The sequence below is a fragment of the Scyliorhinus canicula genome, chromosome 21 (genome assembly GCF_902713615.1).
Source record: "Scyliorhinus canicula chromosome 21, sScyCan1.1, whole genome shotgun sequence".
In the NCBI taxonomy this organism is placed as follows: Eukaryota; Metazoa; Chordata; class Chondrichthyes; order Carcharhiniformes; family Scyliorhinidae; genus Scyliorhinus; species Scyliorhinus canicula.
The window spans coordinates 41,530,665-41,548,770 of NC_052166.1; the positions used below are offsets into that span (position 1 = coordinate 41,530,665).

Sequence of the window (18,106 nt, forward strand, 5' to 3'; positions counted from 1 at the left end):
ATAGTTCACTTTGGGCATCTGCATTCTCTATCTGTGCTCCTGGGCAATGCTCGAATGTATACTCGCCGATTTCTAATATCAGCACCCGGCGTTGGATCCAAGCCAAGGCTATTGAGAGAATTGACTTGCCCTCCTTGAAGAGGCCCAGTCGAGTTTATGGTCCGTGATAATGGTGAAATGGCAACCGCAGACATATTGACGGAATTTCTTTACTGAATATACCAGAGCCAATCCCTCTTTCTTGATCGGGCCGTATCATCTTTCCACAGAAGCCAGGGTCCTGGATACAGTCTCTATCGGTTGTTCAGTGCCATCATCCTACCAGTGGGATAATACTGCTCTAATTCCATAAGGCAAGGCATCGCAGGTGGGGATGAGTGGTCTTGATTTCAAAGCATGCCAGTATTTTAGTCGACAGCAGTTGCCTTTTTACCCTGGTGAACACTTCCTCCTGTGGCATTTGCCAAGTCCACATTTGATGCGACGGTATACATGTGGCCTGATGTGGCACTTCCTTCATTCCTTCTCCTCGGCCTGATGGATGGTCAGCACTCATCAGCTGGCCCGTGTGTCATAATATACACCAGTATATCATGGTGCAGACACACACATTGATGGACATACAGTAGGACCAATCAACATGCATAACACAGCAGCCAATCAGCAGTTAGAGCACACTCACTATAAAGACAGAGGGCATCAGTTTTCCCGCTCATTCGGGATGCAGCCTCTCAGAAGTACAGAGCTTACAGCTTACAGCACAGATCCTCACCATGTGCTGAGTGATTAGACTGGTTAGGATAGGCACAGGTCTTTAGTTAATCTAACATTGTGTTAACCCACAGTAAGAGTATGTTCAACAGTTTATAGTTTAATAAAATAGTGTTGTACTATTTTAAGTGTTGGTGGCCTGTATGTGTTTCATGATCCAGAGCACCCAACACATCACCGTGCTTTTCTGGAGGCTCCTGTCATGCAGGGTCTTCTCTGGCTGGCTCTGGCCTTCACTGCGCCGTGCTACCATAACGGCACCAGCAGCCAGCTAGATGACAAGCATAGCTGGCTGTAGTCCAAAATCCAGGGGCTGGATTCTCCACCAAGCCACATTTCTGCCCCGACCCGCCGGCGGGATTCTCCGTTATGCCGGCCGATCAGTGGGGTTTCCCAAAGTGGGGCAGCCCCACGCCGTCGGGAACCCCCCGGGTGCCGGCAAAACGGAGAACCCCACCGGCGGAGAATCCCGCCCCATGTCTCTGCAGGAGGAGGAGGGAGAGATCGGGAAAGTCAGCAAGGTGAGGATTCCCTTCACCATTCAATGCCACAAGGTTACAGCGTCACACTGGGTTGTCCTGCTGCGCCACCCTCACCATGGGCTAGATTCTCCGATTTGGAGACTATGTCCTGACGACGCGTGGGAACGGTGGTGTTTTTACGACCAGAAAATCAGCGCAAAACGGTCACCGATCCTCCGGTTGGTTGAGGGCCAGCAGGCACCCAGCGTAGAGCACCCGGCTCCAGCTGCCGATACAACGGGAGAATTGCCGGTTCTGTGGCCCCATATGTGCATGGCGGTGGCCTGTAGCGGATCCGGCCTGCCAAATAGCGCCCCCCCCTTTGGCCAGGCTCGCCATCTCCAGACCACCCCTCACCAGTGACCTCAGCCCCTATAAAAAGGTCCCCCCTGCCCGCAGTTTGGCTCTCCCGCAACTGTGGTGGTGCTGGACTGAGTCCGTAGCCGCCACGTCCAGCTCCCGAAGGAAACAGCCTGAGAGATCCACGCCGTCAGGTACATGGCCGGTCGGCGGCGGAGCATATCGGGGGGAGGGCCTCAGGTAACGTCCTGAGGCCATCCATACGGCGTTCAGAGTAGACCGAGAGTATGTCGTTTTGGATGGGGTAGTGGATCGCGAAAGCAGCGCCGCCCCGATTTCGTCGCAAACGAGGATTCTCCGGCTCTTTGCCGAATGCAATTTCAGCGTTGGAGACCGGGGAATCCCGCCTCATGTGTTTCAACACCCCCCCCCCCCCCCCCCCCCCCCCAACATTCCCTTTGCGTTGAAGTAGCCCACAGTTCCTCCTTGTCCCCACCGGTGGCCAACACACAGCCTGTGATGTGGGGAGTCTCTATCCTACCCATCCCTGCTGACTGTGGTAACAGTGGCTGCCACAATCGCGTGAGAGGCTCTGTGGCCCCTGTCTTGTGTCTCCCAGTGAGGTCCATTGTGGGTCTCCTCACTGGGTGAGCCTTGGGCTTTCCCACCAGAACTTGGCATCTGGTTGTGTGTTCATACTGTGCAGCCAATTGTCTCCATGGTAAGAGACGGGCTTGCGGGCCGGCCCTACAGATGGGGATGAGCGAGGGACGTGTGAGTTTGCTGTGACCTTAGCTGCAGTGTGATGTGGAGCCTGTGTTCGACAGAGAGTAGGTCGCATTTCCTGGCCGGGGATGGGTTAGATGGGACCAGGGGTGTGGTGGGCAAGCAGGGCTTGGAGATACCTCGTGATCCTCAGGAGTGGGCTAGCTGATAATGCCGCTGGTGAGGCTTTTACGCTGAGAGGGGCTGTGTGCCAGGGAGTGTTTCAGCGATGCCTGCGCACGTGTCCTTTGTTTGGGGTGAGGTCTGTTGATCCCTTGCAACCGCTGCAGTGGGGCAACGCTTCTAAGGAGTGCACTGAGGGTTGCAGGGGATTGGCTGCAACGGCTGTAGCCCTCCCCATTCCCAATGTCCAGTCCCTCGATCAGGTGCCGAATTCCTTTGTTCACTGGCCACCATCCCCAAAGATGACAAGCTGACTCACAGTTATAGGTGACATGCATGTTTCATGTGAACAGGCCCACCTGCAAGTTAATAACAGCAGCGGTGGGGTGAGGCCCTTAAGTAGACATGAATTGGAGGTGGGCAGGAAGGTCAGCCATGGGCCTAGTTCCGTCCAGAACTTAATTCTGGCGGAGGCTAGAGGGTCAGCGGGAGAGAGTGTCACCCACTGAATTAAATACCTTCCCTGTATCCAAGCTAGATTCTACCCTCTATGTGAGCACAAGAACGTGACCCTGGTTAATTCAAACTTCAAACAGTGTTACACGATTGGTTTTGTTTGTATCGGACTGTGACAGTCCCTTTTTTTTTAAAAATGATCAGCAGGATATTGAAAATCCTGCTAATGGTGATGATTATTTTCTGAGGGATGAAAGATGGATTCTATCTCAATTAGGGTCTTTGGTTTTGAAAACATCAGCATTGGAAGAAGAAAAATAGTCAGTCAGAATTTCCAAGAAATTGTTTAGATTAACAAGGCTCCCACAGTAGTAGGCCATTCAAGGAAAATAAATATTATTATTTAAGTTATTTATGAATGGTAAACTAAGTTATGCTGTTTCTATTTTGTGCTTAACAAAGTTTTCACTGTCATTGTATCATATTACCATTTGATTATTTGCTTCTTCATTATTTAAGATGCTAAAGCATTATTTGATGTTAGGCTCCACCAGTTTTGAAGCCTGGAGTTAGACATGGAGGAGGCATGTGATAATTACAGTAACTAAAAATACTTGTTAAATAAGCCTCGCTGTTTATTTTTTGTGACTGAAACATTACCGAGATCTCAAGGACAGGCACTGTTGAATGTTTGGAGAGTCGGGACTCTCTCATGACGCTGTCCAACAAACGAGAGGGGAAATGACTCGGAGAAGAAGAAGGTTAGAAAAAAGGAACCGAAAAAATTTTAATGGTCCATCACTTTGCAGTGCTCCCATTTCTGAGATTTGTCATTCGAACAGCAATTGAAACATGAGCTGAAGCAACATTCACGGTTACACACCGTGGATGCACCTTGTGCCATTATTGTTGTTCTCTCAATGGTCATCCTGGTACTCTACGTTATTGGAGTCGTTGACACACCTCGTGCATCTACTGACCCGAGAAGATCTTCAGAACTCAGTGTTTAAACAGGAGTAGGCATGATTTAAGGCTTCAAAACATGTGCTATTATTGCAAAATGTTAGGGTTTATGGGATTAGAGGGCATGGATTGAGGACTGGTTAATGGTCAGAACATATAGAGGAACAAACAAGTCATTTTTGTGTTGGAAGGCATCCACAAAGATCTATAAATCGACATTGAGGTCTTAGACTGAGTAGAATTGCCGGATTCTTCCAGCCTTTCACTGGAAGGCCTTTGGCCTGTGGTGGGATTGGGATGGCGCATCCCACTGTGGATTTTCAGGTGGCGGGGTGCATTCGACATGAAACTCCGTTGACAACAGTAGGACCGGACAATCCCGCCACAGGCCAAAGGCGGGGCACCTCTACCAAGGCTAACACGCAGAAGGTTGTGCAGAAAATCCCGCCCAATTTTTCCAGGTTTGTTGAAGTTGTATGGGAAAGTAAGCCGTAAAGGACCTGCAAAGAGATACAGACAGGTTAAGTGAGGAAGCAAGAACTTGGCAAAAGGAATAAAATGTGAAGAAAGATGAAGCTGTTCACCTTGTCGAAAAGTAGAAATATGTTGTAAACGGTGAAAGATTGGGAAATGCTATTCAGAGGGTCCTCAGCGGCCTTGTACATGAATCACAGAAGGTTAACATGCAGGTACAGCAAGGAATTAGGTAAGGAAATTGTATGTTGTATGCTAATCCATTTTAATAAGTTCTCTACATCATTGAACCTTGAACCTTGGTGAGACCACACCTGGATTGCTGTGGTCTTCTTAAGAAGGAAGGATATATTTACCATAGCGGCTGAGGGTGAGGGGTGTGGGAGGGAGGGGAGGTTGGGGGGGGGGGGGGGGGGGGGGCAAAGGCTAAGTAGCCTGAATTCTGAGATGAGTGGATTGTTCTATATGGAGATTGATTTGACCACAGTTTTGGATCAATGAGATGTGAACTCCTTGATATATATAGGAAGTCTGCAACTTGGGGTCACAGCCTCAGAATAAGTGGTCACCAATTTCGGTCTGAGATGAAGGAAATTGTCTTCCTCAACCAAGAATAGAAAATGCTGGAAAATTTCAGCGGCTCTGACAGCATCTGCGAAGAGAGAAGAGAGCTAATGTTTCCAGTCCGGGTGACTCTCCGTCAAACCCGCTGAGATTTTCCAGCATTTTTTGGTTTTGTTTCGGACCCCGGCATCCGCTGTCATTTGCTTTTATGAAAGCTTCTTCCAAGTCCTTTCGGGTTTTTTGGGATTCTCCACTGCAGGGGCCGTAGATGTTCAGTTAGTGAGTATATCCTGGGTTCCTTGGATGATTCCTTTGTGTGTGGTCTGTTAGCACTCTGCGGGTAAGGGATCCAAAAATCAATGCTACTGAGTTTCTAGGTCCTTGACTGTCTTTTTTGGAAGGGGGTGGGGTTCACGGCTTAATAACCCATTGATGTAAACTATACTGTGAAAAAGAGTTGGAGGATTAACACGTTTTTTGTTTACATAAAGTGCTTTGTGGCTTAAAGAAAAGTTATGATTTCACATTGTTTACAGTATCTGCAGAAAATGCTGGAGTTTAATAATGCAGCTGTGCCACAGCTGGCCAGTCAGGATTCCAAACCTTAACCCATTGAACATACCCTGACAACAACCAGGGCGGGATTCCCCGGCCTCCCAGCCACGTGCGGGAGGCGGCGGGCCACTCACGGCAGCAGCATTCTCTGTCCCTCTGCTGTCAAGGGAAATTCCCATTGACCCCACCCCACGCTGCCAGGAAACCCACTGGGTGGAGGTATGCTGCCGGTGGGATTGGAGAATCCCGCCGCCCGCAAAAGGCTGCCTATTTCTGGCCTAGACCGCTACTGTTCCGGTCGCCCGGATAAATTAGAATAAAGAAAATGGATAAATTAAGATAACTTTATGATGGGATTTGCATTTCTCAGGATAAGTGATAGTGGCTGCTGGAGCCTGGTCTGATGCTGCCTGTACTTTACATCAGGGTTGTTCAAAACACAGGACTCGACCCGTGGGTGGGTAGTGAAGCGATTGGTCGCGCCATTCCAGCGGTGGTCCTGATTACACGAGAAGCGCCCAACAGCCCTACCAGCTTTGAAATTGAGAATGATGGCCGACCGCTACCGGCCTTTACCTGAGAATGATGCAGTCTTCCAGCAGATTATGCGGCCTGCACAAATACTGGACTTTAAGCGACCTGTGCTTTTGGCACAAGATCACAGAGGAGAGCTTCTTCCATTTTCTAGCTGCTGGCAAGCAAGGCAAGCGGACTGTGAAGATGCATCATTTTGTTACAGGGAAGAGATAGCCAGAGTTGCAAACTGGCAGTGTACCTACTGGCCAGTATCTCACATCTGAATCTGCTGGAGAGAGCAGGTCAGGACAGTCCACGGCAGGACAAAGCAGTGCTAGTGTTAGCTCCGTACAGAGCTCCAAGGTCTCTGGTGAACAGCCTGCATTCCCCACAAATAAAATACTTAAGTCGGGAACAAAGTTGTATAAAGATGATTTCTTGAGGTATCGCTTTGTTAATTGTGCCAATGCTAATCAGGATGCCAAGCCCATGCTTGTTATATGCAGGGAAGTACTGGCGAATGAGAGTTAAAACCCTCAATGCTTCAAAGGCATTAGAAGGCATGGCGAGTTTGAGGACAACCCTCTTGATTTTTTTCAAAGGATGCAGCAAGAACGTAAGTCATCAGCTGAAGTTCTTAGCAGAAATGTAGCATTGAATGACAAAGCACAATTAGCCTCTTACGTGGTAGCTTCCGTGCAGCTAAAGAGAAAATGTCCCACACTGTAGCAGAGACAGTAATTCTTCCTGCAGCATTACACATAGCTCGTACAGTCCTAGATAAACGGTCAGCTCAGAAACTGAAATGCATCCCAGGTTGTGATAACGCTGAACGGGGCAGCAGGGTAGCATGGTGGGTAGCATAAATGCTTCACAGCTCCAGGGTCCCAGGTTCGATTCCCGGCTGGGTCACTGTCTGTGTGGAGTCTGCACGTCCTCCCCCTGTGTGCGTGGGTTTCCTCCGGGTGCTCCGGTTTCCTCCCACAGTCCAAAGATGTGCGGGTTAGGTGGATTGGCCATGCTAAATTGCCCGTAGTGTCCTAATAAAAGTAAGGGTAAGGGGGGGGTTGTTGGGTTACGGCTATAGGGTGGATACGTGGGTTTGAGTAGGGTGATCATGGCTCGGCACAACATTGAGGGCCGAAGGGCCTGTTCTGTGCTGTACTGTTCTATGTTCTATGTTCTATGAATTTGTGATCTTGCCGAGAATTTAGAGGCCCAGCTTATTTCTCATTTAAAGTCAGCATAGCAGCTCTCAATACAACTGGATGAAAGTACAGATGTTTCAGATTGTGTAAACCTTGCTAGTTTACGTTCGATAAATTTGGCACAATGAATTTGTCGAGGATTTGCTGTGCTGCCTTACATTACCAACCAGCACAACTGGTGCACATTTCTAAAGCATTGAATTGTTACATGGTTGGAAAGTGCGTGTTCGACTGGGTTCATTGCAGAGGAATGGTAAGCAATGGGGCAGCCAACATAACTGGGAAAATCAGCGGAGTTATAATAAGGATTAGGAAGGCAGCTGGTTCAGACATTGCTTTATTCACCATGAGGTATTGGCATCTAAAGGAATTCCATCTGATCTTGAAGTGGCGTTGAAAGGAATTATGAAAGCTGTAAATTTTATTAAATGCAGTCCTCAATACCAGGCTTTTTGAGGCATTGTGTTCCGATATGGAGCACACATATTTGTTGTTCCACACAGAGGCACGTTGGCTGTCATGGGGTTGGGTGCTTTCCAGAGTTACAAACTGAGGCATGAATTCCGCACTTTCTCCTTGAGAAATCGTCCCCTCTGGTTGATTTGTTTGGTGATGAAATTTGGATGCTAACTATGTCATAATTTGCAGACTATTTTTTTCAATTCTAAATGCACTGAACCTCAAATTGCAAGGGAAGGATGATTATTGCTTTTAGCACTGTGAAAAAATAGATGCTTTCCAGAAGTCAGTGAAAGTTTGGCGAGTGCGAGTACAAAGCCAAGACTACTACATATTCCCCACACTGTTGCAACACAGCAAAGAAAACAGTGTTAGTAAGGGAACTGTCAGTAGACTGGCAAGCCATATTCAGTCACATCCGGCTGCGCTGAAATTTCAGATTTTGAAAAAGAGGTGAGTTTGAGACCCCAGAGTCAATTATCAACTTACAGCTGACTCCAAATGAGGAGACTGAACTTCTATGCCTGACCTGTGACAGCACATTAAACAAATGTCATAAGTCCAAGAGGCTGTCAGTATTCTGGAGTAGTATCTCTGAGCAGTATCCAGTGCTGAGTAAAATGAGCATTTTGTTGCTATAGTCCTTCACGACGACCTACATGTCCGAGGTTGAATTTTCTGTTCTCACAATGATAAAGACAGCACGAAGGAACCGGCTGAACTCTGCATCTGAAATGGACATTTTTCTCTTCTTCTGTGAACCTGATTGGAGTGAGATCATGAGGATGAATCAGGCTCACCTGTTGCATTAAAGATAAGTGAAAGTGGCGTTTGTCACAAAGGTTGGCTTGTGTTGTATACCGGGAAAAATGGTTTGAAAAATACTGTGTTACATCATTCTGCAGGCTGTTTTTCCTCTCTGTATTCAATTTTTCCTCATGGGCTTTACTAGCTTCCTCGAATGCATCTATGCCATTCGCCTCAACTACTTATTGTTGTAATCAGAACTACATTGTCACAAATCAAGTGAAGAAAAACCTCAAATTGCTTATTGCATGTATTTGTGACTAACCTATATTTCAGAACCCTAGGTTTGGACCCCCACCAATTAGGGCGCGAGGAGGCTCTTGTGGAAAATAAACAGAATGAGATGGTTCAATTGGGTTGAAAGGCCTGTTTCTAGGGTCCCTTGACCTTCCCAAGATGGCGGCAGGGGTACCGACTGTTCTCTCCAAACTCTGCCTGCATTGTCTCTTTCTGATGTGACACTAAGGGGGAAAAGTTCCATCTGAGCCTCAAGCCATAGTGGGAAGTGGCAGGAATTTGGTAGAGAGAATTTGATGATGGTGGGTGGTGGGCGGAGGTGGATGGGGGGGGGGGGGAGAGCGGAGGGGGCAGGGTGGTGTTGGGTAGCGAACCCAGGTCAGGGCTTTCTGTCATCACAATGGCCAAAAAGATCTTTCAGCTTCTCGAGCTCCCCCCATCCAACCCTATCCCTTCATTAATAGGAAGTCTTACAACACCAGGTTAAAGTCCAACATGATTGTTTCAAACACTAGCTTTCGGAGCACTGCTCCTTCCTCAGGCTCCTTCCTCGTGACCTTCATTAATATTCCATGATCACATGATCACCTTGCTTAATAAAAATAGGATTGCAACAGATGTTGATGTTTTATCCCTTTTAGCCCCGGAACCAACCTGCAGTTTACTGGGCCTTACCTATGGTTCTGTTGCAAACATTTTCGCACTAGGAGCAATCAAACACCAGTGTGAATATGCAGGTACAAGTGATGAATTCTTTTGATCACTTATTTGTACAACTTCCCAACCACTGGGAGGGCTACCTCCAACATTGTTTTGCCCTTTTCCGATAATCTTCGTAAATAACTCTGGAAGAGAGAGTTAGATTTCGGAAAGATTGCTGACTACAGTCCTGAGTCCAGGTCATGACAATTCTTCCTAGAGTTAGGAAAATGAAACCTGGTCAGCATAGACAAGTTACATCTAAACGTACAGTCTGGAAATATCAATTAAGGTTTGCAAAAAGACGTTATTGATATTCTACACATTGGAAAGAATGACTTAAATTGGATCAACCACATCCTTTTTTAATTACAAATAGGAACTGTAATGTGCAATTGCCCAATCAGCCTTCTCCAGCAGGAATGCACATAAGGATGCGGGCAGCATGGCAGCACAGTGGTTAGCACTGCTGCCTCACAACACCAGGGGCCCAGGTTCAATTCTAGCCTCAGGTAACTGTCTGTGTGGAGTTTACACATTCACCCGTGTCTGTGTGGGTTTCCTCCGGCTGCCCCGGTGTTCTCCCACAGTCCAAAGATGTACAGGCTAGGTGTCTTGGTCATGCTATAAGTTGCCCCTTAGTGTCCAGAGATGTCCAGGTTAGGTGGTGCCACGGGGATAGGGATAGGGTGCAGGAGTGGGCCTAGGTATTGTGCACTTTCAGAGGGTCGGTGCAAACTTGATTGGCCGAATGGCCTCCTTCTGAACTGTAGGGATTCTATGAATCTATTCGATGGATAAATAATCCATCAGTCTGAAATGAAAGTATATTGCTGATCTTTAGTGAGAGAGGAACACCCACTAAATCCACTGGTCTCTTTACTCTAGTTACACTCCCCTGAGGGTCCTATTCAGTTACACTTAGTTTTCTGGATCCCAAGGACTTTCAAGTTCCATTTCCAAATTTATCGAAATAATCTCCATTTTCCGGCAAATGAAAACCTGCAATTCTAAATTAATATTTTTGAACGATATATCTTGGCGTGTGAAAGCAAGCGGTCAATAAACTGGATATTTTGGAGCATTCATTGCAGATTAAATTTCACAGCATTTTGCCGAAAGATTTACGTTTGCAAAATGCATTTCACATCTTCAGTGTGCCTCAGTGATTGCCGGCTCAGGAAATGCAATCACTGTTGTAATGTAGGAAACATGGTGGCCAATTTCTTCATCGCAAATCCCATAAACTGCAGTGTGATCATGGCCACGCCCAGCTGGCCAATTTCACCGATTTTGGGTGAGTGATAAATGTTGGTCAGGATGCCAGGAGAGCTCTCCTGCTCTATGAATGCTGCCTTGGAAACCTTTATGCCTACCTGAGACAGCCAGACAGGACCTCAGTTACACATTCTCAGGTTGAAAGACGACAGCCCTGACGTGGTAGCACTCCCTCAGTGCTGCACTGGAGTTCCAGCCTAGACTTAGTGCTCAGGTTTCGGAGTGGCTTCAAAACCTTTTGATTCAGAGATGTGAGTGCAACCACTGGACCGGCCCTATGGCGGACTGCTTTAATTTGAATGTCATAGCTCTGCGTGATGTACCTGCCCTTGTTTGATTGTTGCGGCTTCTAATATGGGTTAACTTTTAATAATGATCCTGAATAAACTTGGTCATGTCGCTAAATTGATTCTCTTCCTTTTGGCAGGGGGAAAGCAAAAGAGTCCCCTTCATATTTTGCTCTGGAAAAGCACGATATTCCCATTGTAGTTGGCGTCACAATTTCCCTTGCAATGATTTTCACCACAATGTGTGTCTATTCCGTAAGGCAGAAGAAAAGCGAGAACAAGGAGGCAGAAGGACGCTGTAAGTGCTGAGATGTTTTCCTAAAAGCAACAGGACTCTCTTGGGGAATTTAAACCCTTGAGCAGTCAGCTGGTAGAATGCACACATGTAGATTATCTGGAGGGGGGGCGTGGTACATTGATGATGGAACAGGCTGTTTGGAACTGGCAAGCGGCCCACCAAGCAGGCATCCATTGATCACCTTTGATCACCTGCTTTGGGCGTGCGCTGTATCAGGTAAAACACCAGGTGAAATTTGGCAGGTGGAACTAGCCTAAACTATATTTCTTTCAGGGGTGTAAGAGTACTTTGACTCTATCCACTATTCAGCCAACAGCCTTCTCCCTGTAGACAAGAAAATTAAATCGGGGGCGACTATGTAATTGGGATTCAATGAGCATAGATTCTCAAGATGGCTGCCAGAGGGTGGGACAGAGAGAATGGGTAACTGGTCACTGCTTGTGTGCAAATGGAGAGCTTTCTGCACCTAAGTAACAATAGTCATTATTACTGAGATTGACCAGGCGAGGAGCGACATAAATGTCAGTGTTTCCTTGGCAGGGTCAATGCTTGAAAGGCTTTAATTTTTTTCAAGGATTCCTGCAAATCTATGTTTCTACTTTAAAACTGGTGACATATGTGTGACAACAGATTTCGAAACAGAAAAATAAAAGGCTCACGTTCACATAAGGGGTGCGATCTAGCAACCCCGTCACGTCCGACTTGGTGTCAGGACGGGGCACCATGTGATTTGCGATGCTCGAAATGCCTCGTGTGATTCAACGAAATTGCGCGAGACGGCGCAATCTGTATCTCGCCCTCACTGAGCGTGATCCAAATATGTGTACTTAAATGAGCCATGAGACTAATTTAAATATGCATTTGCAGGATTCTCCCGGAGCCTGGGAAACCCCGCCAAGGTGCAGTTTAATACTGGTTTTCACAAGCGTGGACCAGTCATAACCTGGGGGATCTACCAAGCCATTAGAGACCCCTGGGAAAGGTGGCACCCTGGCACTCCCTCTGGCGTCCTGGCACCAGCACAGAGGCAGTGCCACCTTGGCACAGGCTGGCAGTGCTAGGGTGCCCGGGTTGGCATTGCCAGGGATCGGGCCTAGGGTGCCTTACCAGATGGAGGAGGAGTGAGGTGTTCTCGGTTGCCTCCCTGACGTTGTGGTGAGGGAGGGCGGGGGGGGGGGGGGGGGCAGTGAGGGGAAAAGATTGGCGCAGCCAGACAAAATGACGCCCGATCTGCAAGGAGCCTTTGCTGCCGGGATCACCGATAGGAAATGACTCAAGTGCGGCCTCGGCGGAGGGCAACTCTCAGGCCAGATAAAAGGAAAAGTGTTGTTGAAAAGCGGGGTATTTCTCGGTGCTGTAGCTGTGCCAAAAAACACCCTGTTAAATGTGTGCAAAACCGGACATACATTTGTTTTCCGTTGAATCCCGCCTAACATTTTTTTTTCTCACCTCAGGGCATTCCTTAGAGGCTTCACAGCTAATGGAGTGCCCTCACTATTGGAGCAGAGGGTGCCCATTGCCAAACCTGATTGGAAGGCTCGTCAAACAATTCATATGTGGTTTGCGTGTTTGATTCAAAGTTCTTACCTCAATTTGTGATTGTTGCACCATCACATTGACTGCTTCGTGAGCCAGAGTAGTGATTTGTAGAGGAGTTCGTTTGCAGTACATAGGGACAGGATAGATTTGAGGCAGGTCCAGAAATCACCTCATACGTTTGTGTAACTCCTGTTGTGACAACTGGGTCCTTTTGCTTCCTTTCAGTGCCGCGCACCTCCAGAACGTCAAGTCAGAACAGAGGTCACTTTGAGATGCAAACGCATGACAACAGGTACAGCAGTAATTCTAGTAACGTCTCAGAGCTAGGTTTAGCTTCTGAGACTAAGTTGAGTCATTCTGCAGACCAGAAAAGGGTTGAATTTGAGGCTAAAGACCTGCTGGTGTCGATGTATCACATTTCACACAATGAAGTGTTGGAAATGTGTTTTAAAAAACAACACTGACCAATCTGTGAACTTCCCTCACCAACGTGGGTTAAACTCTAACTGACCCCAAGATTAGCAGCCTTAAAGGGACGAGCTTGCCCTAAACATAGCTCTAGTTTAGCCGCAGAACATGTTGTGTGTGACAGGGAGTAACATTCACATTGCTCAAACAAAGCAGTCTCTGACTTGTCTAGTTTAGCCGCAGAACATGTTGTGTGTGACAGGGAGTAACATTCACATTGCTCAAACAAAGCAGTCTCTGACTTGTCCTGGGTAAATCTTCGTGTGATCTTTGCTCTCTACAAAGTGAAGGAAAAAAAACGATAAATCAGCAACTATGAACAAAAAACATCCACTGTCTGTAAAAGCAATATGAGATATGAAATCTAGTAAGACAACAAATTCTTGGAGTGGATAGGCTCCTGTTGTTTCCCTAAGAACAGAGGAGGCTAAGGGGGTGACCTAATTGTGGTGCACAAAATTATGATGGGCCTAGACAGGGTAGAGAAGGAAAGACTTGTTTTCCAAGGATGAGGGGGTCAATTATCAGGGGGCACAGATTTAAGGTGATTGGTAGAAGGATTAGGAGAGGGGGGGGGGGGGGGGGGTGAAAACATGAGGAACAACCTTTAAACCCAGAGGGTTTTCGCTGACTTGTGGCCACAGCTTAATTTGGTGGTTGAGGCTAAATCGCTCAACTTATTTAAAAAGGTACCTGGATCTGCATCTGAAGTGCTGTAAATTTCAAGGCTACGGATCAGATGTTGGATGTTGGGATGAAAACGAATGGCTAGTTTATTTTTTCTCTTCTTTGGTCGGCCCAGACATGATGGACTGAATGGCCTCACCCATAGTTTTCTATGGTTCTACGGTTCCTCTGATACAGGAGCAGGGTTCATAGACCCCACTGCAATGTAAACCAGACAGGTCCAAGATTTTTCTAGCCTCTTCCAAGTTCAGACCCCAATATCGATCAGTTCAGTCAGAATCGAAAAACACAGGGGTGTGGGATTAAGCATGAGTGCTCTTTGAAATACCTGACACAGATACAGGAGGCTCAGTGGAGTGGGGCCTCCACTGTGGCCTGGCCCGCAATCGGGGCTTACCGATCGGCGGGCCGGCCTCTCAGGCTGGGCGCCTCTTTTGCTCTGCGTGGCGTCTGTAGCCCTACGCCATGTTGCGTCGGGGACGGAACGGAGAAGGAAGCCACCGCGCATGCGCGCAATCACACCAGTCGCAGCGCGCATGATCAGACTCACTGCGCACATTTGAGGCCGGTATCAGCAGCTGGAGTGGCGTGGGTCGCTCCAGTGCCGTGCTGGCCCCCTGAAGGGCTCGGAATCGCTGCTCCTGGGGGCCTGTTGACGCCGTCGTAAAACGCAACAGCGTTTACGATGGTGTCAACACTTAGCTTCAGGATCAGAGAATCCTGCCCCTTATCTTATAAGTGCAAGTCGGAGCTTTTGTGGTGAATTAGCCCAGTGAGGATGCTGGAAAATTGCATCGGTGCCACTTAAAATAGTGCAGGAGGCAAAGATTCTCAACACCTTCTGGAAAAGTCAATGGCAGCCTGTAGGAAGGGACAGGAAAAATCGGGTGAAAGCAAACTGAGTGTGAGGGGATGAAATGGAATTTGGAGACAAGAGAAGGGGTCAGCTAACTCAGTGTTTAACCTGGGTTGCCAGCTAGTGTGGGCTAGTGACTGCACCTGTGGTCAATCCAGCCAAGCCAGATTCTGGAGGCTGTCCATCACTCTGACATACCTTTCATGTAATACAGCTTAAGGTGTAACATATGGCGATTGGACTACTTTGTCAGACCTTCACATATTTTACTGATATCCTTAAGTCAATGTGAATTGGAATCTTTGTGTGCCCTAATCCTCTGAGAAAGAGGTAACCACACCTCGGTCTGTAAAGGTGGGTGTAAAGGTACCTTTGATAGGCACACAATGGGTGCCACAGAGGATCCTGGAAACATAAATAGTAACCGAAAAATAGTCATGAGACGTAATGAACAAATTTGCCTTCTGACTAGGCCTCAAATTTAAGTCTGCATATAGTTAACTTCCGAGCAACTTTGGATGGGTTTTGTTTATGGGTGTGAAGATCATTCAACATCTTGCATTCAGGAATATCAGGAAATAGCGTGCGGCTGGAATCCAGGTTCCTTTTACAAATGTAATAAAACTTGTTTTAGACGTTACTTCCTCTTGTTGTCCTGGAACTGGGTGTGAAGTTTCAGGCTCTCTGTTTGTGTTACGCCTGTGCAAGATAATGGAGGCATTGAAAAGATCAAAATAATCCTCTCCCTAACCAATATCTTTAAGTGATGCAATGTGTCATTGTAAATATGAAGCATTGTTGCTCAATACATTGCCTTGTAAGATGTATTGAAATAAAGGAATAAGGACTTTATGATGGATCATACATTTCTTGAACACAGAGCATTTGAGGAGGACAGCCCCAGTGATGCTGTTGAACAGACACCTCACGAGAGGCAGAGTGCGATAGGTCCCTCGCCGAAGCAGCCGTCAGTCAAAGCCATTACAGTGACAGCGGAGTTTCCATTGGCCAGTCAAAGCGAGAGCCTCTTCTCCATCAGTGGAAACAACAACCTCCAGGCTTCACACCAGGAGTCTTTTAAAGTAGAGCAACAGGTCAGGGATGCCCTTCAGTTATTCCTCTGATGAAGGTAGTAACAATTTGTGGCAAGAACAAGGCATTGGCAAATCCAATAAGGACCGGGGAAGTAAAACAGCCAGGAACTGGGTTTCACTGAGTGCAACTGGGACCATGATTGAAGTTTTAAAAAGCAACAGTTCATCTCAGAACCAATTAGTGAATCATCCTATAACTGTGATGTGGAGATGCCGTCCTTGGACTGGGGTGAGCACAGTAAGAAGCACAGGTTAAAGTCCAACAGGTTTGTTTCAAATCACTAGCTTTTGGAGCACTGCTCCTTCCTCAGATGAATGAATCGTTAGGTTCCAGAAACATAAATACAGATGAAGTCAAAGAGGCAAGACAATACTTTGAATGCGAGCATTTGCAGGTCATTAAGTCTTTACAGATCCAGAGAGAAGGGTAATCCCAGGTTAATGTCTCAAGCCAGGCTAGATGGTGAGGGGTGAATGTAGTGCGACATGAACCCCAGGTCCCGGTTGAGGCTGTACTCATGTGTGCAGAACTTGGCTATAAAGTTCTGGAAGGGAACATTCCTGCCTGGCGACTGTCGCACGATGTCTCGCCAATGTGCGACTTGGCAATGTTGTCTACCTCATACGCTGCAGGAAAGGATGTCCCAAAGCATGTTACATTGGCGAGACCATGCAGACGCTGGGACAACGGATGAACGGACATCGTGCGACAATTGCCAGGCAGGAATGTTCCCTTCCAGTTGGGGAACACTTCAGCAGTCAAGGGCATTCAGCCTCTGATCTCCGGGTAAGCGTTCTCCAAGGTGGCCTTCAGGACGCGCGACAACGCAGAATCGCCGAGCAGAAACTTATAGCCAAGTTCCGCACACATGAGTACGGCCTCAACTGGGACCTTGGATTCATTTTTTTTTTTTAAATAATTTTTATTGAAATTTTTACAAAATATAAACATCTTAACTCTATTAACAAACAACCGCAGTAACACCCCAAGAACAATACCCCCCCACCCCCAACTTCAAGAGCAACTTCAAACAAAAGGAAAAAGGAAAAAGAAAACATAAAAACACCCAAACAACAAAAGGGAAAGAGATAGCACCCGCCACATCCCACAGACCCATATACACAGTTCTTCCTCCCCCCATTCCAGACCCCCCCCTCCCTCCCCCTGCCCCCCCCCCCCTGCCTGCCCCCCCCCCCCCCCCCCCGGGTTGCTGCTGCTGTTGGCCTATTTCCCTACCATTCCGCCAGGAAGTCCAGGAAAGGCTGCCACCGCCTGAAAAACTCTTGTGGGACCTTGGATTCATGTTGCATTACATTCATCCCCCACCATCTGGCCTGGGTTTGCGAAATCCTACCAACTGTCCTGGCTTGAGACAATTCACACCTCTTTAACCTGGGATTACCCCTCTCTCTGGATCTGTAAAGACTTAATTACCTGCAAATGCTCGCATTCAAAGTATTGTCTTGCATCTTTGACTTTGTCTGTATATATGTTTCTGGAACGTACCGATTCATTCATCTGAGGAAGGAGCAGTGCTCCAAAAGCTAGTGATTTGAAACAAACCTGTTAGACTTTAACCTGGTGTTGTAAGACTTCTTACTGATCTTAATACTGGTTAGTGACAATGTTACAACCAATTAATCACCATGTTATAACCTATTAGTCACCATGTTAATGTCGATTAGTGACCATGTTATAGCCTATTAGTCAGCATGGTAGCACAGTAGATAGCACTGTTGTTTCACAGTGCCAAGGTCCCAGGTTCAATTCCTGGCTTGGGAGTCTGTGCGGAATCTGCACCTTCTCCCTGTGTCTGTGTGGGTTTCCTCTGGGTGCTCCAGTTTCCTCCCACAAGTCCCGAAAGACGTGCTTGTTAGGTGAATTGGACATTCTGGATTCTCCCTCTATGTACCCGAACAGACACCGGAGTGTGGTGACTAGGGGCTTTCACAGTAACTTCACTGTTGTGACAATGAAGATTATTATTATAATAGTCACCATGTTATAACGGATTAGTCACTATCTTATAACTGATTAGTGACCATGTTCCATTGTTCTACAATATTTATCAACTGGAAAAAGAGCCATAGTTAACTTGTTCTGAGACTCTCTGAATGTAGGTCCTCCTCACAAAAATACGATTTCCTTAGTGAATTGACTGTTATTTAAAGTGCTTGCTG

General features: G+C 47.1%; 2 protein-coding genes across 2 annotated transcripts in view; one reads left to right on the forward strand and one right to left on the reverse strand.

The window, feature by feature from the left end:
• The window catches only part of LOC119955840, a 42,111-nt gene that overhangs the window by 20,785 nt on the left and 3,220 nt on the right, over positions 1-18,106 (forward strand). The window contains exons 2-4 of the mRNA XM_038782442.1: positions 11,124-11,281; positions 13,046-13,112; positions 15,712-15,925. Coding sequence (XP_038638370.1) covers positions 11,124-11,281; positions 13,046-13,112; positions 15,712-15,925 — 439 coding nt within the window. The remainder of the gene's footprint in view (positions 1-11,123; positions 11,282-13,045; positions 13,113-15,711; positions 15,926-18,106) is intronic.
• LOC119955839 (prostaglandin G/H synthase 1-like) overlaps positions 13,457-18,106 on the reverse strand; it is a 165,852-nt gene continuing 161,202 nt past the window's right edge. Inside the window, exon 12 of the mRNA XM_038782441.1 lies at positions 13,457-13,565. Within this exon, the coding sequence (XP_038638369.1) occupies positions 13,510-13,565 (56 nt within the window). The 3' untranslated portion in view covers positions 13,457-13,509. The remainder of the gene's footprint in view (positions 13,566-18,106) is intronic.